Here is a 20,633-nt window from a genome sequence, read left to right on the forward strand (position 1 = left end):
GGTTCATGCTTGTTCAAGGAAGTAAAACAAGCATCCTTGTTAGCTGGGTTTGTAACTTTGAAAATGTGTGCCATAAAATTGTGTAGATAATGGAAGGGCTGATTTCAGCATTCCCACCATGGGCAACCTCCAAGCCTGCACTCCCCATCCACCTTCTGCTGCTCTCTTTGGTCCCCAAGCATACATCACCTTCTAACATCCTGTGTGGTTCCCTCACTTACTGTGCTCTTGGTTTCTTGTGCACCTGTCCCCACCTGAATGGAAGCTCCATGAAGACAGGGATTTGGGGCTCCACTGCTGTGGCCTCAGTGCCTAAAGCAGTGCCTGGCACAGAGTAGGCCCTCAGTATTTGTTGGAAGAAGGCATGAATGGCCCTTCTTTCCTCTTGCTCACAGAGATAGGAGGGCTTTTGGCATTTCTCTGCCTGCAAGACCCATTGACCAATCACTTCTCTAATGCAGAGTGGCTGCTACACAGACAGAGCCCAAGACAGGGCTAAGGCAGTAGAGAAGTAAAGGAGAGACAGCCAGAGGACTGTATGGAGATGAGACTTCAGGTCATTTGGGTTTGGTTTTTGGGAGAGTGAGGAGAAGGCTTAAAGGAGAGGATCCGTACAGCCAGCTCTTGCCCCTCTGTGCACACACGTAGCAACTGGACAGTAATTATTTGCTTTCGAGCCTGCCTCCCCTGCTGGGTCAGCCAGCTTGAAGAGACAGCCTATTTGTTCTTTGTACCCGTCCATCAGGCCTGGCCCAGAGATATCTGCTGTCTGGGGACTGGGGTGATGGATGAAAGCCAGGTCTCTGGAGATCACTACCTCCCCCCCGCCCCGACCTCACCCACACACACCCAACAGTACCAGCAAGGCAATTCAGAGTTCAGAGAATGGGACTTTAATTTTAAAATTTGATTTTTTTGCCATGATTTTCTACCGATTCTTCCATGATGGTGTCGTCTTCTTCAACAGTGACTAGGACCTTCTTGCCCACCAGATTAAAGATGTCTTCAGGGGGATAGCCTTTTGGCTCACCCACCTTCACAGTGAGCATGTCTAGTGTTATAACAGTGCCTTCTGGAATTTTCACTTTGGCCACCACAGATTTACCCAGCTGCAGACAAAATTAAGACTCATTAACAGCATCATAGAAGTAACTATCACACATTTGCTTTATACCAAAGTTCCCTGATGAGTCTTCAAAAGGTACCTTGAGAGCAGAGACACTGTTATCCCCCATGGTGCCTAGAACAGTATCCCATAACGGGAACTCAGCAGTGTAGGGTGAATCCAGACTCTTGAGGAGAGGCCTTTACAATAAAGGGCTCAGACTATCAACAGAGCCAAGTTCAAATCCCAGTTCACTTGGTTATAAGCAGTATGCTCAGACTAGGTTTTAGATTCTCTGTTAAACGGGAAATAATAGTGCCTATGGGGCAATTCTACTCTGGCCTACAGGGTCACTATGAGTTGGAATCGAATCGATGGCAAAGGATTTTTGATTTTTTTTTTAATGTATATGTTGTCAAAGAACTCTAAAACAAGCTTCTTGGATCAAGTCGACACATGAGACTATGTTGGCATCTCCTGTTGGGAGGGGAGATGAAAGGGCAGAGGCGTCCAGAAGCTACCCAAATGTATACAAGGAGAGAGGGGAGGGAAGTACTGAGCTATCTCATCAGAGGGAGAGCAATTAGGAGTGTACAGCAAGGTGTATGTAAACTTTTGTATGAGAGACTGACCTGATTTGTAAACTTTCACTTAAAGCACAATAAAAAAAAAAAACTCTGAAGATTAGCAGCAATATATATAATGTACCTGGTATACAGAATGCTGTTGATACAAAAAGCTATGATTTTTGTATCAACAGTCATTTCGTCATCTAGTTCAACATCACATTTTAAACATGAGCAAATTGAGGCCCATAGAGGGCAAATGACTTGGCCAAGGCTGCAAAGAGCCAGGATGAGAACCTAGGAACCTAGGATTCCTGACTCTTGGTCCACTGATCTCAAGGGACACAAACCTTACTGCCCCTTCGTTTGGTAAAACAGGAATATGGGGACTCAGAGATGGTGGAATATGACTGTTCCTCAGAGGCTTGGAAAGGGAACTTCCTAGGACAGTGCAGACAGGAAAGGCAGGTGGAAGGACGCCTGAAGCTCACGGCCACAGTTTCTATGTCTTTTCCATAAATGCTGTGGAAGGGCCTAAGGAATCAATTCTGCTTGGAATTTAGTGCCAGGAAAAAATGTCTGTCAACTGATGATTATCAGATTACATAAGCATACTGCTGTATTTCACTTTTTGCTCAGAGATCCAGGAGGCTCAGCACCAAATGAAGTACCCAATCCCTGTAACTCTCATTCCCAGTTTCTTGTTCTATTCTCTCTCCCTTACCTCTACACTTTGTTTCTTTTCACTATTGTTTTAATTTCTTGGCATGTACGAGTTTTTTAATTTGGGAGGAAGCAGGTTGGGCACCATTAGGAATACAAGATGACAGTATTCCCCACGTACACCTGGTGTTTGATCTTTGTCTCGACCTGAGAACATGCAGCACATTAGGAGTGTCTGCATGTCTGGCTGCTCCAGGACGCCTGGCTCTATTACTCAGAGGCCAAGACAGGTTAGGCCATGGCATCCAAGTGGATGACATGCCAGGCAGAGTTCCCCAGGCTCATCACCTGCGCTGTCTGAAGGTCAGTGCTGCGCAGGCCAGACTACCACTCAGAACATTTGCGTCATCACCCACCCACCTACTGTGGTGACCTGCTGCTCCCAGCCACCCCAGAGCCTCCCCACTTAGGGAATGCCTGATGCATCACAAGCCCTTCTCCCGGTGCCTCAAGGAACCCATCTGTCTGAATGTTTCTCAGGGCTTACCTCCTCCAAAGGGCCCCAGACTCAACCCACCCCAATGCCTCATAAAGCCCTGGATATCACCACCTCCCCTTCAACACTTACATCTTCTGGAATCTAAGAGTACTGGGGCCACAGTCTTCAGAGCTTATTGGAAGATTCTAACATCATCCTAAAGGGCCAGGGAAGGTACTAATATTCCCCTTAAGCAAAAAGTTTCTCCTGCTGCTAATACCAGCCCAAAGAAACTCAGAGGGGCTGGAGCAACATGCCTTTATCATCTCATCAGCCTGCGCTCAGGTAGGGTTGGTGCTGCCCCTACCTCTCAGGTAAGTCCACTGTGCCCCCTCTCAGAGCAGTGGGGCCGGGCAGAACCCACCTTCTGGTTGCAGGCCATCTCACAGGACAGCAGCTGCTTGGTCGGGGAGCCCAGGGCCCTTTCCACAAGGCGCACAGACTGCACCAGCTCAGCCAGCTCTCCAGGCTCCAGTGAGGCCGAGTGATCACTCCCCTTCCAAGTCTTGTCCAAAGTTATGTGACGTTCTAACACCTTGGCCCCCAGAGCCACCGCAGCCACAGATATCGCTATGCCTGTTTCATGCCCTGAATACCCTATGGGAATGTCAGGAAAGAGCTTCTGATATTCCTTTAAAATAGAAAAAGAAAAAAAAGGAAAAGGTCAACTATCATGGTGCTTCATGCAGACGCTCCGGAGTGAGGCAGATCTGGGTTTGAGTCCCAGGTGAGCCGCTCACTAGCTGTGCAACTATGTGTGAGACACTGATGCTCTCTGAGCTCTGTTTCCTGGGGTAGTAATACTGCCTGTCTAGTGGCTGTAAATGCATGAAAAGCACTTCCCAGTAAACTTAGCACACTGCAAATGCTGTTAAAAAAAAAAGCTATTGTATCATTAAGAATGCACTTTAAGAATGTTTTATACTGTGAATAACAGAACTAAATCCACATGCCCAGACTCATTCAAAAAGCATCTGTCAAGTTGAATTAGCCTGAGTTGCTGAAAGGAAGTGTGCTATATGCACAGATATTATCATCAATAATACACAGAGCCCAATCTCAAAACAACCCTTTGGTGGAAATGCTAAATAGTTAATCAGTTATCCATAATTCACTGAATGCAACAAAAGACATTCTATGTCAAGTGAGTCTTGTCAGTGAGGGTGGCCAGAAGGCTTGAGTACAGAAGAAAGATTTGGGCGGGGTTTGATAAGAGAGTAGGACAGCTGGGTGGCAAAGGCCTTGAAAACCAGGCATAAGGTGTGTGACGGACAAGAGTGCAGGTTGCTGGGTCAGGGAATTCACACTGGGGCCAGACCCTGGGCCACGTCCTCCTAGCCCTTTGTCTCTCATTGTCTGCAGTCCAACTCCATCAGTTCCTCTCGGTGGCACCTAAAATATACTTAATTAGGGAAAAAAATGTATATATGTAATTATCTTGCAAAAATTTTATAGTAACATTAACGGTTGGGCTAATGGGCTTGCAAAATAACTCTCACCACGTACTGGCATCAAGAGAGAGGATATGACTACACCTTAGATGGGGAGGGAAGGGAAAGGGGGACTATGAGATACTGAAAAGGAAAAAAAATCTGACATCACATATACTAAATTAATTATGGTCACCTCTGAGGGGTGGGGTGATGGGATGTTCACTTACACGTTACATATTTCAGAATTGTTTTAAAAATAACATGTTTAAATTAAAAAATAACATGATTTAGAGATGAGATAGAAGTAGAGAGAAGAATATCAGGACTGGGAGGGACCAAAAAATTTTAGGTAAAAAGATAACAAAGTCTGTTTCCACAAAGGTTAATTTTTTTTTCAGTGAAATATGAAGTCTGTGTAGCAACGTGTAAAAAAAAATGAAAAAAAAACATACATTATCATGGAAAAAAAACAGAACGTCAAACACTGTGCTCCTGAGAAGGAAGTATAAAAGGAAAACTCATTTATTATAAATAACAGCATTGTAAGTGTGTATACATACATGTATTTTTTTTCAAAATTTAGAATTCCATTACTGTTACTATTTTTCATGATAATTACATATATATACATACAAGTGCGTATGTACAAATATACAGGAGCTCTGATGGCACAGTAGTTAAGTGTTCAGCTGCTGACCAAAAGGTCAGCAGTTTAAAACCACCAACTGCATCATGGGAGAAAGATGTGGCAGTCTGCTTCCATAAAGATTACAGCCCTGGAAACCCCATGGGGCAGTTCTACTCTGTCCTATAGGGTCGCCATGAGTCAGAATCTACTCGATGGCAATGGGTTTGGGTTTTTTTGGTTTTATATATAAATATGTATCTTTTTCCTAATTAAGTTACATTTGAGGTACCACTGGGAAGAAATAATGGAGTTGGCCAGAAGACAATAAGAGACAAAGGATTAGGAGGACATAGCCCAGGTTCTAGTCCCAGCTTTGCTAACTTGCTGAGGGATCTTGAGCAAGTTAAGTCTCTTCCCCGTTGGGACTGGCCTTCACCATCTGTAAAATGATGGAGTAAACGGGAAAATCCTGGGAGAGAGAAAGCTCCCTCAAGGCTGTAACTGTAACCAATCTGAGCCTCAGGGATGCTCAGAATTACAGGTAGAAAGTAACAGGACCAGCACATAACATATAGCAGACAAAGCTAGAAGCTCCAAGAAGGTCTCCTACAACTCAATATGAAAAAAAGGCAAACAAGCACTAAGAAAGGATATGAGCCAGCAAACCACAGCAGACAGACCTCTAATGGCCAGTACACATGGTAAAGAAAATGCACAGAAAGATAATTACGAGGACTCCACCTTAAATTTCATTATGGGAGAAATTAAGATTGGCTTTAAATAATTCAATTTGTAGTCACCCTCTTTAGAATGTACCTGCTTCCTTAACTGCACAGTTAGTTCTTACTTGATTCTGAAATAGCAAGACTGTTGTTAGACATTGAAATGTGTCCCCCCTAAAAAGTTATGTGGAAGTCCTAACACCTGTACCAGTGAAGGTGACCCTGTGGGGAAATAGAGTCTTTGAAGATGTTTAGCGGTGAGGTAAACATGAGGTCCTGCTGGAGTCGGATGGGTCCTAATCCTATATGACCAGTATCTATAAAAAAGAAGATACACAGAGACAGGGGGACAGAGGAAGGGTGCCATGTGATACTGCAACTATAAGCCAAGGACCTGGAGCTACCAGAGCGAGGAGAGAAGCATGGAACAGTTCCTCTCTCAGAGCCATCAGAAGGAATCTACATGACCGATACCCTGCATTGGACTCCTAGCCTCCAGAACTGTTAGACAATAAATTTCTGTTCTTTTAAGCCACACTGTTTGTGGTATTCCATTACAGCAGCCATAGAAAACATGGTCAACTGACGAAGTCTGTCATGGTCGTTTAGAATTTTGGTTCTAAAAATGGCTACGTCTTCCTCTAAAAACGGCTATGTCTTCCTCACAATAAATAGCCCAAGAAAAAGTCGATTTGCTGCGCCCAGTCAGATAACAATCCTCACCCCCCCCAACACCTGCTCACCGAGATGACCCGCAGATTGACATCCTCAGGCTCGAGTGGGTACGCGCTGGTGCACTGGAGGAAGCAGAAGTTGGGGTTGATAGGTTTCACAATCTGGTAGACCTGCTTCATGGTGTCCATTGACTGCATCCCACTGGAGATCACCATTGGCCGACCTGAGTAGCGCAAGACCAACACCATCACGTTCATTTGAAGGGCTTGACTCTTACTGAAATATGTCCCAACTATTTGTCTCATCGTTCAAAGGAACTCCACAAGCATCTCTTGAACGCTGTGCCAGCCGCCATGGGGGAACAGAGATGAGCTGGATGGGTTTCCCCTCCATATGAACTGAATTACGGAGGCAGAGGAATTTCAGACTCCTAAGAGAAAGATGAGTATCTTATCTGATTTAGAGGTTATACAATATGGAAGGGTGACCGCTGACCCCAGATTCAAGGGTGTGAGTGAGTGAGAGGCCCAGATCTGCCACTTCGTAGCTGCCCAGGGCAGAGCACTGTCCTCTGGCTCTCAGGTGCCTCTTCTATGAAGTAAGTATAAAGCATAGTAATAATAAGACCTGAACAGCTTCAGTCCCACAGTTGTTATGAGGATCAAATGAGATCATTCATGCTGTAAAACCACTTTACAAACTGTAATGTCCTGTCCAGACATTGGGTATTACATATACAGAATATTTCACAAAGTCAGAGCTCCCTTTAAGAAGTTTTGTAAGATACTGTCCTTTCCTTGGTTTCGTTCCTTTCAAGTTGGCACTTGAAAAAAGCGGAAGCATTTTGTTGATTTAAAAGAGGTTCTGGCCCTGGTGGCCCAGTGGTTAAGTGTTTGGCTGCTAACCAAAAGGTCTGCAGTTTGAACCACCAGCCACTCCTTGGAAACCCTACAGGGGCAGTTCTACTCTGTCCTACAAGGTCACTATGAGTCTGAATCTACTCAACGGCAATGGGGTTTTAAAGTCTGTCTTTGTGAGATCTACCTCAAAGGCGGTCGCCACCAGAGAAGTAAAAATAAAATCCGACTCCCTCAGATTTTATGACAAAAATGAAACACTCACCTTTTTTGGCAGTCTTTTCCAGGTAAGGAAAATTGTTAGTGTCTCCAGATCCAACTTTGAAAAATGGAACATTCAGTTCATGCAGGAACTCAACTGCCATCTACAAAGATCGAGAAGGAGCTCCTTTTCACTGTTGTTCACAGACACTGTCCTCTTGACAGAAGAGGAGTAATAGGCAAATAAAAAAACTCCTCCTCCTACCCAGTCCAGAGAGACTGTCTCAACAACTTGAAAGCAGGCAAAGATTTGTTATCAGTCATTTCCATTCAAATTAGAACTTTCCTTCCTTCACATCTACCCATCCATTTGTCCAACAAACACTTAGTGCTGACCAGCGCAGGCTACCAGACGCCTGGCCAGACCCTTCCTTCCCCCGGGGGCCCAAAGCCCAGTGAACAAACATGAAAGCATTATGACCTAACCCTGGTCCAGAAAACCAGGCAACGAGAAAGTGAACATCCCTCAGAGGCCTTACCCTTTACTCAGGGCCAAATAGCCAGGAAAAGAGGCCATTTCAATTCTTGCCAAAAGTGGAAAAAAATGGGGCATTTTACGGCCCAGCCGTGACACAGTCTGATCCATAGTCGGCAGGCTCTCAGACCTCAAACCACACTGTCCACAGAAAATGGAACCTAGTCATTGTTTTTGACACAACACATCGTTGCTTGAGTTACCTATCAAGAACACTTAAATGTCGTTCTCTGGGATTCACCAATAAGACTTAGGGAATTCATAATCGTCAGCAAACACGTGCTGAAGGAAGCAGGGCACCACAGCTGAGAATACTAAAATCTCGGCTAGCTGTCAAGTTACAAGAATCCAAAAAAGTTCCTTTTTTTTTAAATAAAAGATGGAAAGACGGGGGAAGAATCAATGTCCCTGATTGTTTCCAAAAAATCTAAGTTCTAGCCTGAAATGCCTCAGATTCAGAAATACGTTTGGAAGACTCAATGCTCTAGGCCGGTCCTTCTCCAACTTTAATATGTGCACAAGAATCTCCCTCATGGAAATGAAATGCAAATTCTCTCAGGGTGGAGGCCTGAGAGCCTGCGTTTCTAATAAACTCCCAGGTGATGCCGACACTATTGGTTAGTGACTCCGACTCAGGGTAGCAAGGAGCTAGGTTACCATGCACACAAATCACAGGACATGAGGCGGTGAGGGCCAGTATGAGAAGGTCACTCTGCCGCCAGGCTCTTTAACTCAACCAGTGGCTGCCAGAGCTTCAGTCTATCTTCCCCTCTGGTCAGAAGCTGCTCCCATCACTATGGCTGCACTTGGAGAAAACTTTCCTCATATGCAAATCCTCTAAAAAAAAAACAGAAGGGTCAGAGTGGCTGGAAAGCCCTGGACCAGCCAGTGAACAGTTCTAAGGCAGCACACAACCTCGCGGTCCGAGAGACCCTGTCCGGTGTGGCCCGAGTGCCACTCACCTCCAATTGTGCTAAACCTTCGCTGCAGTTCTTACCTCTTCCTCTCTGCTTATTTCTTCCTCTTCTCTTTTCCTTTCCATAGTTTTCTGCTTTTCTTACTATCTTATCCTCTCCTCCTTATTTGTCTCTCACACTGTTAACCAGCCTTAAGATGGAACTGAAAAACATTGGTTTTTAGTATATTAACAAAACAGGAATCCCTGGGTGGTGTGAATGGTTAAGCACTCGACTACCAGCTGAAAGGATGGCAGTCTGAACCCACCCAGCAGTGCCCTGCAAAACAGGCCTGGTGATCTGCTTCCAAAAGGTCACAGCCTTGAAAACCCTATGGAGCAGTTCTACTCTGAAACACATGGGGTCGCCAAGTCAGAATTGACTTGAGGGCAACTATACAAGACCAAATGGGCAACATCTGCCCAAAAATAAAGAGAAGGCAAGAAGGGTCAGAGAAACTGGAGGAATGGAAATGGGGAAGGCAGGGTGGAACTGGAGAGAGTGCTGACACATTCCGGGGACAGAAACCAAAGTGATGGAACAAACTGTGTATGAATCGTTGAACGGGAAACTAATTTTCTGTGTAAACTTTCCCCTAAATGTTCAAAAAAAAAAGAATTGACTTGAGGGCCACTGACAACACTGAACAAATTCTAATTCTCCCACCCTTCTCACTCTACCTGGAAGATGAAGAGAGTGCTTTCTATTTAAAGAGGAAAAAAATCCTATACGAATATGTTCAACTTGTGGGAGAGTGGCTCATAATGACAGCCCATGAGCTGGCTCATGATGACAGCCCATGAGCGCCCCCAAGGATCAGATGGATGAGTTCATAAAGAGAGGTGCAGAGTGAGCAGGGGGCCAGGAGGGGCCAAATGAGGAAAAAGCATTTCACAAATGCTTATCCATAGAGGTTGTAAAATCTGCGTGGAATTCTGTACTTTTCAAGCGGGAAGAAAAAGGGCAAATTCCTGCATGGGAAAGGAAACGCTCACCCCATTTTGCAGTTCTCCTGGGGAACCACCCCCACCTACTGGCCATTTAGAAAACTGCCATTTTGGATTAATCTGTAAAGGATGTCAATTTCAGTAATCCAGAAGATTCTATCCTTCAATCCCAAGGTGGTATCACTGTGCCCCCAGGGCCTTCTCAGGTAGGGTGAGAGCTTAGGAGACTGTCTCCATTGGACTCCTTGGCTTCCCCTAGCCCTGCCCACTCTGCTGTCCAGTTCCCTCTCCATCTGAGGGTACAATGCAGCAAGGCAACTTCACAACTTCTCTCTTGTTCCCACCACACAGCACGGAGCCTTCTGGAGTGTCTGAGAGGAACTCAGCTAAGTATGACCCTCCTTGGGCACCAAACTGGGTTAAACAGACAGAAAAGGGTCCCACCAACAAACTCATTTGGGTGAAACACTGCATTGCTATAGCTCCCTCTTAGAGGGCACCAGTAAATAAATTTGTTTAACATCTTTAACTCAGTGTTTCCCCAAACTTACTCGACTCAAGACTTTTACTTACTAAGGGCGTGGGGAACTTTACTGATTCTAAATCAATTAATCGATGAGGACAATGTGTACCTTTTCCATATTGTGTCCTGTGAGAATCTGGGAACTGCCCGTCTGAGGGTAACAGAAAACAGAGGGGTGGAGTTTGGGTTTTTCTAAAGCCACTTCCTCTCCCCTCAGTTTTTGGATTGTGTAAGAAAGGACAAAGAAGACTTTGCTGGTGAGTTGGGGAGGAGAGGGGATGCTGAAGAGCTGCCCGGAGTGAGGAAATAATGAGTGAGGAAGCATGGCACCAAAACAGGACTTGGCCTGCCCTCAGGCCATGGTCCTGTCAGAGTGGAGAGTCAGGAGCCCTGTTGGTGAGGATAACAGGGGAAGGGAAGAGGAAAGAAAGGGCTTTGCAGAGGCAGGCGCCTGGATGGGCCATTTGTGTTAAGGGAAGCATGTCATTCAGAGGCCACCTCTACAGTCACAGCCTCCTTTGCTTTCTCAGCAGAATGCTTCATTTAGACCAAAGGCATTCTACTCACTGCAGCTAAGTTCTCTGTGCTTCTGTGCAGCTTTTAGCCAGGTGTCTGCCTCAGAGTTTTCTTGGCCTTCATAAGATCCTGTCACACCTTAATCTTTCCTCAGCACACGGTGAACACCCTAGAAGAGCATACAGAGTGGAGAAAACTGGCCCTCAATAAATGTCTACTGTCTATAAGGAAGTTTGGATTGGTAAACACTCAGAGCCACCTGCACCCGGAACAAAGACCTAACCCACTCCAACAGCCAGGTAGACAGGAAATGCTGGTTCAGCAAAGGGACCTGGCTGACAAAGTAAATTAACTCTTTTTGTAAGGACAGTTAAGAATGCATTTTCCAAAACACTAAACAGACAATAGATAAGTGGTAACTTTGGTGAAGGGTAAGACAGTACACAATACTGGGAAAGCAAGCACAACTTGTACAAGGCAAGGTCATGGAAGCTCCATAGATGATACACTCAAACTCCCTGAGTGACCGAATGGCTGGGCTGAGGGCTGTGGGACTGTGGCCTCAGGGAACATCTAGCTCAATTGGTATAACACAGTTTATGAAGAAAATGTTCAACATTCTACTGTGGTGAGTAGCATCTGGGGTCTTAAAAGCCTGTGAGCAGCCATCTAGGATACTCCACTGGTCTCATCCCTTCGGGAGCAAGGAAGAATGAAGAAAACTAAAGATACAAGGGGGAAGATTAGTCCAAACGACTAATGGACTACAATTACCACGGTCTCCACCAGACTGAGCCCAGTACAACTAGATGGTGCCTGGCTACCACCACTGACTGCTCTGACAGGGATCACAATAGAGGGTTCCGGACAGAGCTGGAGAAACCCTGAGAGTATGGCCTCTGGATACCCTATCAGGTCAGTAATGAAGTCACTCCTAAGGTTCAGCCTTCAGCCCAAGACTGGACAGGCCCATAAAATAAAATAAGACTAAAGAGGCGTACCAGCCCTGGGGAAAGGACTAGAAGGCAGGAGAGGACAGGAAAGCTGGTAATAGGGAACCTAAGGTTGAGAAGGGAGAATGTTGACATGTTGGGTTAATGAGAAACTAGTTTGTTCTGTAAAGCTTCATCTAAAGCACAATTAAAAAAAAAAAGCATTTTCCAAGAGTCTCTGGGTGGCGCGAATGGTTAACTACAAGGCTACTAACTGAAAAGTTTGCAGTTTGAATCTACCCAGAGGTGCCTTGGAAGAAAGGTCTGGCGATTTACATCCAAAAGATCACAGCACTGAAAACCCTATGGAGCACAGTTCTACTGTGAAACACGTTGGCTCACAATGAGCCAGAATCAACTCGAGGAGCAACTAGCTTCCATATAAAGAATACTTCTTCCCCTCGCTGCCTATGCCCCAGATCAGTCAGGAGACGAGCTGGCAACAAATGGCATCCCTAGGACAGGGGAGCCTGCCTGCCCAAATGATTTGAAGCAGAAAAAGGTTATAAGTAATGTCCATAGCCATCATTTGGTGGATACTGACCTTATACTTCCTTGCACCCCACAGCTTATCTCCTTTAATCCTCGCCACAGCCCTATAGGGTGGGCACTTTTATTACCCCATTTTTGCAGATGAGCCAAATGAGGCTCAAAAAGGTTACGTGCAGAGCCCAAGCCCACAAAGTAAGTGCCAGCAGCAGGACTGAACTCAGTGGGGCTCAAGCTTATGTTCTTATCACCAAACAGGCTTCCTGGGGAGTTAGAGGGAAAAGAAACCAAGAAAGGGATACAGGTATAGAGGCAGCCTCCATCTACCAAACACCCAGATACCTCCTCTTTATCTCCCAACTGCTCCTAGTTCTCAACCTGAAACCATCTGGGAAGGAACAACCCAAAGAAGTGACTCCCTAGGCAGTCTCACAGATGCAAGGAGGATGCCCATTCTCCTGTAGAGTCCAAATCTGGGGAGCTCAGGTGCCTAGAAACACGTGGCCTGGGCCAGAAAAGGGGTCCTCGTTCCAGGTGTAAGTCCCTTGATGATGCCTCTGGTTCTAGGCTAACTCCAAAGTCAGACCTGGGAGAGCTCTCAGACAGCAGCTTGTTCCACAAAAGAGGAACCAGAGGCCCAGAGCAGGGAGAGGACTCGCCAAGGTCACACTGAGAGTTAACAGCAGAGCCAGGGCAAGAACCCAGATGTCCCGACCCTCAGCCTGGCTCGCTTTCTAAAACAGTACATTTGCTGAGCACTATGTGCTATGCTTTATGTGAATGATCACATTTAATGCTCACAGCAACCCAATGAGAGGGTGTTCTAATATTAGTCCCATTTTATAACTGACATACATAGAGGTTAAATAACCTCCAAATGGTCACACCAGAGTCTACTCAAATTCAAAATCTGGCTCTGAGTGTACTAACCACTGGACCATACAGCAGAGGTATGCACCAGAGAGCAGAGGTGTGTGCCATATAGCAGGGTGTGCGCCGTACAGCAAGGATTATCAAACCTTTTGGTCTCAGGACACCTTACGCTCATAAATTATCGATGACTCTAAAGAGCTTTTGTTTATGTGGCTTATAGCTATTAATATTTACTTAGAAATTAAAACTGAGAAATTTCTTGTTTTCTTAAAATTTTTAAACTTTTTATTTTGAGATGATTGTAGATTCACATCCAGTTATAAGAAAAAATACAGAGAAATCCCAAGTACCCTTCACCGAGTTTCCCCCAATGGTAAAATCTTGCAAAACTATAGTACAATAATCACAATGGGAATGACACTGTTACACTCCACTCATCTTATTCAGATTTCACCAGTTTTACATGTACTCGTTTGTGTGTGTATATTTAGTTCTATGCAGGTTTAACGTATGTGCAGACTCGTGCAACCACCACCCAGTCAAGATACAGAACTGTGCCATCACCACAAGGATCCCTCATGCTACCCTTTACAGCCACACCCACCTCCCTCCTTTCCCCTCCCTAGCCCCTGACAATCACTAAGCTCTTCTCCATCTCTATAATCCTATCATTTCAAGAATGTTATACAAACAGAATCATACAGTATGCAACCTTCTGAGACTGGCTTTTTTTCACTAAGCATGATGTCCTTGAGACCTATCCAAGCATGTAGCAATAGTTTGTTCCTTTTTAATTGTTCAGTTTCATGGTATGGATTTATCAGTTTAACAGTTTACCTGCTGAAGAACATCTGGGTTGTTCCCAGTTTGGGGTTACTACAAATAAAGCTTTTATGGACATCCATATACATGTTTTTTTGTAAACGTAAGTTTTCATTTCTTTTGGGAGAAATTACCAAATGGCAATTGCTGGGCCATACAGCAAGCACATGCCTAGCTTTATAAGAAACTGCCAGTACACTTTAAGTAGGTGTGTTGTATGGTATGTGAATTATATCTCAGAAAGCTGTTAGAAAGGAAAGAAGGAAGGAAAAGAAAGGGAAAAGAAGGAAGGAAGAAACTATCCTACTATTTTCCTGAGTGGGTGTACCATTCTACAGTCCCACTACACAAGTGTGGTAGTGACTCATTTTCTCTGCATCCATGCCAGCATTTGGTATTATCACCGTTTTTTATTTCAGCCATACTGACAGCTGGGCAGTGATATTCTGGGGTTGGAACAGTGGCACAAAGGGTCTGGGGCCAAGAGAATGAACTGGGGTCTGCTTCAGATAATCTGGTTGGCCAAAGAATCCAAGTATTCCCAAGAGACATAACAATGTTCTTTGGTTTTATCGAATAATCCATTTTGGGAAAGCTAGCCTAAGAAACCCAAAACATAGAAAAAAGATGAAAGTAACCTTCATGACCAAAAATAGTGTAATGGTTAAACAAAAACAAAAAAAACAAACCCGTTGCCATTGAGTCAATTCCAACTCATAGAGACCCTACAGGACTGAGTAGAACTGCCCCATAGAGTTTCCAAGGAGCACCTGGTGGATTTGAACTGTTAACCTTTTGGTTGGCAGCATAGCACTTATGGGGGTAAAAGCTCAGGGTGCAGTGTTAACTGCAAAAAGCATGACACAAAATATCGCAAACATTACAGCCAGGCAATAAAATATGCATACAGGGGTTCAGTGCTAGGCGCTCCTTGGAAACTCTATGGGGCAGTTCTACTCTGTCCTACAGTCTCACTAGGAGTCAGAATCGACTTGACGGCAACGGGGTTTTTGTTTGTTTGTTTGTTTTCTCAAGAGGAAATATATAAAAAGAGCTGCTATGTGGGGATTATGGGTCAGTATTTGTTTTTTCCCTTTTCTTGTTTTCTAAACTTAAATTATTTTCTAAAAATAATGTTACATTATCTTTACAATTAAAAAGTTTTCATATTTGAAAAAAGAGCATGTGGATGAATCTTAAGGAGGCAAGTGAGAGAGTAAATGGGACCCAAGAGCTGGCACCAGCTAGACTCTTCTAGGATGTCAACATGGCCCAGCCAGAAACCACCTCATGACTGTCCCATGTGCCACTCCCTTCTGGATGACACCGCTGCCACCCCACCCAAGTCAGCCAAGTCTACTTAGCCAGGGACAAACTGCTGGCAGAATTCTGGCTTCCCAACTCCTAGTCCAGATGGCTTTCCACTGGGAAAAACCAGCCCAGCTACAGTTTTCCACAAGCCTGAGGGACTCTGAAACTCCAGCATGGCTGTCGCCTACTCCTGCAGGTGCAACCTGTCTTTTAAACTAAGGTCCCCTTCTCACCAGCTCTCACTGAGCCTCAACTCTCCTTGGCCTCCCATATAATTGGGCACAGAAAGGTGAGCAAGGCCTGGGGCTGGCTCTAAGTCGAAGACACCAGACCACCTGTTGTCCCCTGGGTCTGCTAAAGTGGTAAACAACAGAGCAGCAGAGGGCTCACCTCGTCCATGCCAGAGGCCGTGAAGAAGATCCCAATCTCCTCGGCGTATTTCTGCAGCTCCTTGTACTGGGCATGGCTGAATTCCAGGTGACGTTTGTGTTCCCCGTAGGTTTTCCCCCAGGAATGCTTCGAAGTATATGGCCTCTCCAAGGCTCTCCGATTAAACTTGTATTCCAGCTCACTCTTCTGGAACTTGGCACAATCAGCTCCACACTCCTGAAACACACATCGGGACTCCTTTCAATGACCTGGATTCTCACAGAGAACAGAAATGTCGGGGCAAGTGTGACCAGGCCATTATCTGCTGTGAGATGTAAAGTCCCCGCAAAGAAAAGGAATAGGAGGAGCAAGACAGTTTGGAAGGAAAAATAACATCGTTTAGGGATCAGAGTTCCCCTCTATTTTTCCTCTTAAAATGCAAAAAAAAAAAGAAAGGTATTTTTTGCTTTGTGTTGTTTTGTGTTGTAATACTGAAAAATAATGAATCAAAGAGCTAAGAAAAATTTTCAGTTATATAGCTCAGTAAAATAAGCCCTGGGCCAGAATCTAAGAAAAGTCAGATTTTGGCTTTAATTCTGATGCTAACTCACCACGTCATCTTGGGTAAGTCACTTCCTGTCTCTGGACTCAGTTTCTCCATTTATACAAATAGCAGTTTATGCTAGCTTCAGGACTTGTAAACTGCTCTGAGCAGCTCTTAAGGGTCAAGGGAGATAAAGGGACAGAGCCCTGTGTTCCCTGCTCTGACTTCAACAACAGCACCTCTGCTTTTAGCAGTTTTGCCCTTGTGCTTTTTTACATGACATTATTTGAATAGGTTCTGGGGCAAAACGCAAACAAAACTTGGAAATGCCCCAGCCTAGGTGATCCCTGGAGTTCCTGGGTGGTGCAAGTGGTGAACACATTCTGCTGCTAACTGAAAGGTTGGAGGTTCAAGTCACCCAGAGGCACCTTGGGAGAAAGGCCTGGTGACCTACTTCCAAAAAATCAGGCATTGAAAACCCCATGGAGCACAGTTCTACTTTGACACACATGGGGTCGCCATGAGTCAGGGCCGACTTGATGACAACTGGTTTTATGGTTTGTCATCACTACTGAATGTAACATCTGACTATAAAAGCTATAATTCTGTGTCTATCTATTGCCAGTCAGCCTCTAATCTCCCAAAACTATTTCAAAGAACTAATGGATAGAAAGATCACATAAAACTCTCTCAAGTCTTAGCTCAGTGCCATTTCTGTAGACACAGAGGTATTGATGCCGTTGAAAACCTCTTGGCTCCAGAACTGTCACTACTGAGAGTGCTGCTCCCACTTCTGGGAGAATCACAAGATGACACTATCAGGACTTGACGCTGGAAAGGAGTTCAAAGAACATTGGAACTGAGTGGCCTCGGGCAACAGGGTTTTCATTGTCTAGATGAAGATCCCAAGGCCCAGAGTGGCCTGACCAAAATCACGCAGTGAGTCACTGGCAGAAACTGCCGGATCCTTTTCCTAAGGCCGCAGAACATGTACCTCCTGGCCCAGGACTACAACCTGCACTCCTGCTAAGCCCAGGCCTCCAACAAGTTAACGAGGAAGCCTCCTGTGAGTAGCGCTTCTGGCTCCATCTGCTTCTCACTCCCATCTCAAGAAGTGGACTTACCCACAAGAAGTTAAAAGCTTGTCTCCATCTGGACAGAGATACCCCTGACAGAAAGATGATAAAAGTGAGACGGCAGAAACTGCTCATGACAAGAGCTCAAATAAAGTTCTACTATGTTCACTTAACAGCAGCTGTATGCGAAGGAGGGCAGGTTCCTCCTCTTTTTGTCTCAACTTCTTTTCCAAAAATGAGTGATTGCTTTATCTGCTTAATGCTGTGGTCAACCCTAGGTCTTTTTGCCTATAATGATGGTTTCTTTAGTCAAGGTTTTATTGCTTCTCTACCAGCAAAAAAACAAGCAACAGGACTCCGGGATGAGCACAGGTGTGATGCTCCATTCGCATCAAAATTTGGAAGTTAAAAGTATTACTTCTTTAGTAAATCTCTAATTACAATTTGAATAAATTCTACTTTTAACACTGCAAACAGATTAATTGTATGAACAAGCTAGCTTGTATATAACACTCTCCGGGCAACTAAGCTCGCAAATGTAATTCCATCTACAGATGGCACCTAAGACAAAAAAAATCCCAAAATTTAAAGGCTTCAAAAAATTCTACTGCTCAATATCAAAAAAAAATCCAAAACACACTATTGTAAAGCAAGGGAGACTGAAGGCTACAGAGGAAAAGTCATCTGTCCAAGAATATTCAGCTAGTAAATGATATCTTGACTCCTACTCCATCAATGAACAAACAACATCTTGACTACTAGTCCACTGTTGAGTCTCAACCTCTTCATTTTTCTCCCCCTGCCCAACTAGTCCGCATAATTAAAAGAAAGAGACCAACTACAACTTTGTTTCCAGGGCTTCAATGTCTCCAGGTATTTTTTTTACAACTTCAGCACTCAAAGAAGTCACACCTTGGAAAAACAGGTTGTTTCCTAAATTAAGGGTAGGAATTTCCTCCCTAGAAAACAATGTTATAGTACAAAGGTGTGGCTAGGAACAAAGGCTTTAAACCTATTATTTACTAACTGTGTGCCTTTGCGAAAGTTACTTACCTCCTCTGAGCTTGTAAAATAAAATCAACAGCATCTATCACAATGGATTATTGTAGGCATTAAATGAGATTGTGCATTTAAAGCACTTAGCCCAGCATCTGATAAAACACTCAGCAAATGCTAGCAACTATTATGTTTTAAGTATTTTTTTTTATGATTCAATGGTTTAGGTTTCCATAAAAGCAGTTGGCCTTTAAAGAGTAGGATAAACTCTACTCATCTGACAGAAAATCACCTGAAGAGCCTTGACAAAGCGAAGGGGAAGGTGGAAGAGTGGAAGCGGGGGGAGGAGAAGAAGGCCAAAGGGGAAGGGAAGGGAAGGGGAAAAGATGGAGTGAGCTATTTCTAAACCAAGGAATCACAGCTCAGACCTTATGCTGGGAGCTGGGGCCACAATGGAGAACATGACAGTCCCTCCCTGCAGAGGATTCACAGCGTACCAGAAAAAGATGCTTAAACAGGTAATGGCAATGCAAGGTGACAGGAACAATTGCAGGGGCCTCTAACCCAACCTGGGGGAGATGAAAAGCTTCCAAGAGGTAACTGTGAACATTAGTAGAAATTTGCTAAGAGAAGAAGGAGCATGGAAACTCATAAACTTCGTATCACTAATAAAAAAAAAAAAAAAAAAAAATCACTAATAGTGAACATTTATTGAGTCCTACGTGCCAAGTAGAGCCCTGGTGGTACAGTGGTTAAGAGCTACAGCTGCTAACCTGAAGGTCAGCAGTTCAAATCCACCAGCCACTCCTTGGAAGCACTATGGGGCAGTTCTACTCTGTCCTATAGTGTCACTATGAGTCAGTATCGCCTAGATGGCAATAGTTTTGGTTTTTGGTTTTGTTTATGTGCCAAGAAGGTCCCTGGGTGACTACTAACCTAAAGGTTGAGGGTTCAAACCCACCCAGAAGCATATGGAGGAAAGGCCTGCTGCTCTGCTTCTATACAGATTACAGCCAACAAAACCCTATGTAACACGTAGGGTCACCATGAGTCAGAATCGACTGGACAGCAACGGGGTATGTGCCAAGCACTGTGCTAAGACCTCTACGTGAGTTATTTGATCCTCATAACAAGTGTATAAGTACTATTATTATCAACCCCAATTTTCAAATGAGGAAACTGAGGCTCAGACAGGTGAAAGAACTAGCCCACATTCACATAGCTCATAAATGAACCCAGAGTCCCAGCTTTTAACCGCTTCTTATTCCAAACACAGGAAAGGGCAGGTGAGAGACCACAGCAACTTTCAGGAACTGAAAGTAACTGAATATCCCTGGAGGGTTTCAAGAGGTGAAATATAATAAGCAGGACAGGCCTGATCAGTAAGATCTTGGAGGCTATGTTAAAGGGTTTCGATTTTACCCACGGGCAGCGCAGAGCCACTGACGGTGTCAGACACGGGTGTGACCTGAAAGATCATTCTGGCAACAGAAAGGGGGCGAGGGAGGTCGGGTTAGAAGGCAACTGCTGCAGTGTAGACAAATCAGAAGGGCGGCAGAGCGATGAAGAAGAGAAGGGATATTCGATCGATTTAGAAAATGACACTGGGGGAGCTGAACGACTGGCCGGAAGCCGTGCGGGGGGGGAGCGCGAGAGGAAGGCGGCCCCGCCCCGCCCGGCGCCCCTCTACTCCAGCGCCCTCCTCACCTTCGCCGTGCGGATCATGCGTTTGGCCACGTCCAGGTCGCCCTGGTGGTTCTGGCCGATCTCTGCGATGATGAAGCACGGGTGCTGCCCGCCCACCCAGCGCCCAGGACAGAGCTCCAGCTCCAGCGGCATGGCGGTGGCTCGCCCTCGGGCGCCGCACGGCCCGCTTCTGACCCGCCGCCGCCGCCTCGGGTCCGTTTGGTCGACACCCCAGCTGGGCCCACACGCCGACCCCGCCACGTCAGCCCGCGGCCGCCGTGCAGCCAATCCCCGGGGCCCGCCTCCTTCCCGACAGCCAATCACGGGAGGGGGCGGGGCCGCCCGCGGGAATGGCGGCCTGGCGGGGCAGTCCTTCTACTAGGCAGAGTGCGCGGCTCCTTGCCGGGAGACGTGAACTGCAGTCCTCGTCGGGTCCCTACGGAAATTCATGAACCAACATTCCTGGAAAGAGGCAGATGCTTGCCTCCGAGGGTTCAGTCTAGTTCCAGCTCATAAAGGCGTGGAGAGAGTGCACCCTACGGTGTAATGGAAAGAACCGGGATTTTTGGGTTAAATTTACAGAGTTGGTGAGTTTCTGCCACTAATCACC

The 20,633-nt window shown here is 45.4% G+C and overlaps 1 protein-coding gene across 1 annotated transcript; it reads right to left on the reverse strand.

Annotated features, from left to right (window-relative positions):
- Nucleotides 1-870: 870 nt before the first annotated feature.
- Nucleotides 871-20,212, reverse strand: NANS (N-acetylneuraminate synthase). Its single transcript, XM_003407576.3, has 6 exons — nt 20,045-20,212; nt 15,743-15,958; nt 7,453-7,552; nt 6,399-6,553; nt 3,237-3,503; nt 871-1,109 (listed from the first exon to the last, which is right to left on the reverse strand). The coding sequence occupies exons 1-6, from the start codon at nt 20,174-20,176 to the stop codon at nt 900-902; spliced, it is 1,080 nt and encodes a 359-aa protein (XP_003407624.1). The 5' UTR covers nt 20,177-20,212; the 3' UTR covers nt 871-899.
- Between the last annotated feature and the right edge of the window lie 421 nt (nt 20,213-20,633).

The sequence above is a fragment of the Loxodonta africana genome, chromosome 9 (genome assembly GCF_030014295.1).
Source record: "Loxodonta africana isolate mLoxAfr1 chromosome 9, mLoxAfr1.hap2, whole genome shotgun sequence".
NCBI classification, from domain to species: domain Eukaryota; kingdom Metazoa; phylum Chordata; class Mammalia; order Proboscidea; family Elephantidae; genus Loxodonta; species Loxodonta africana.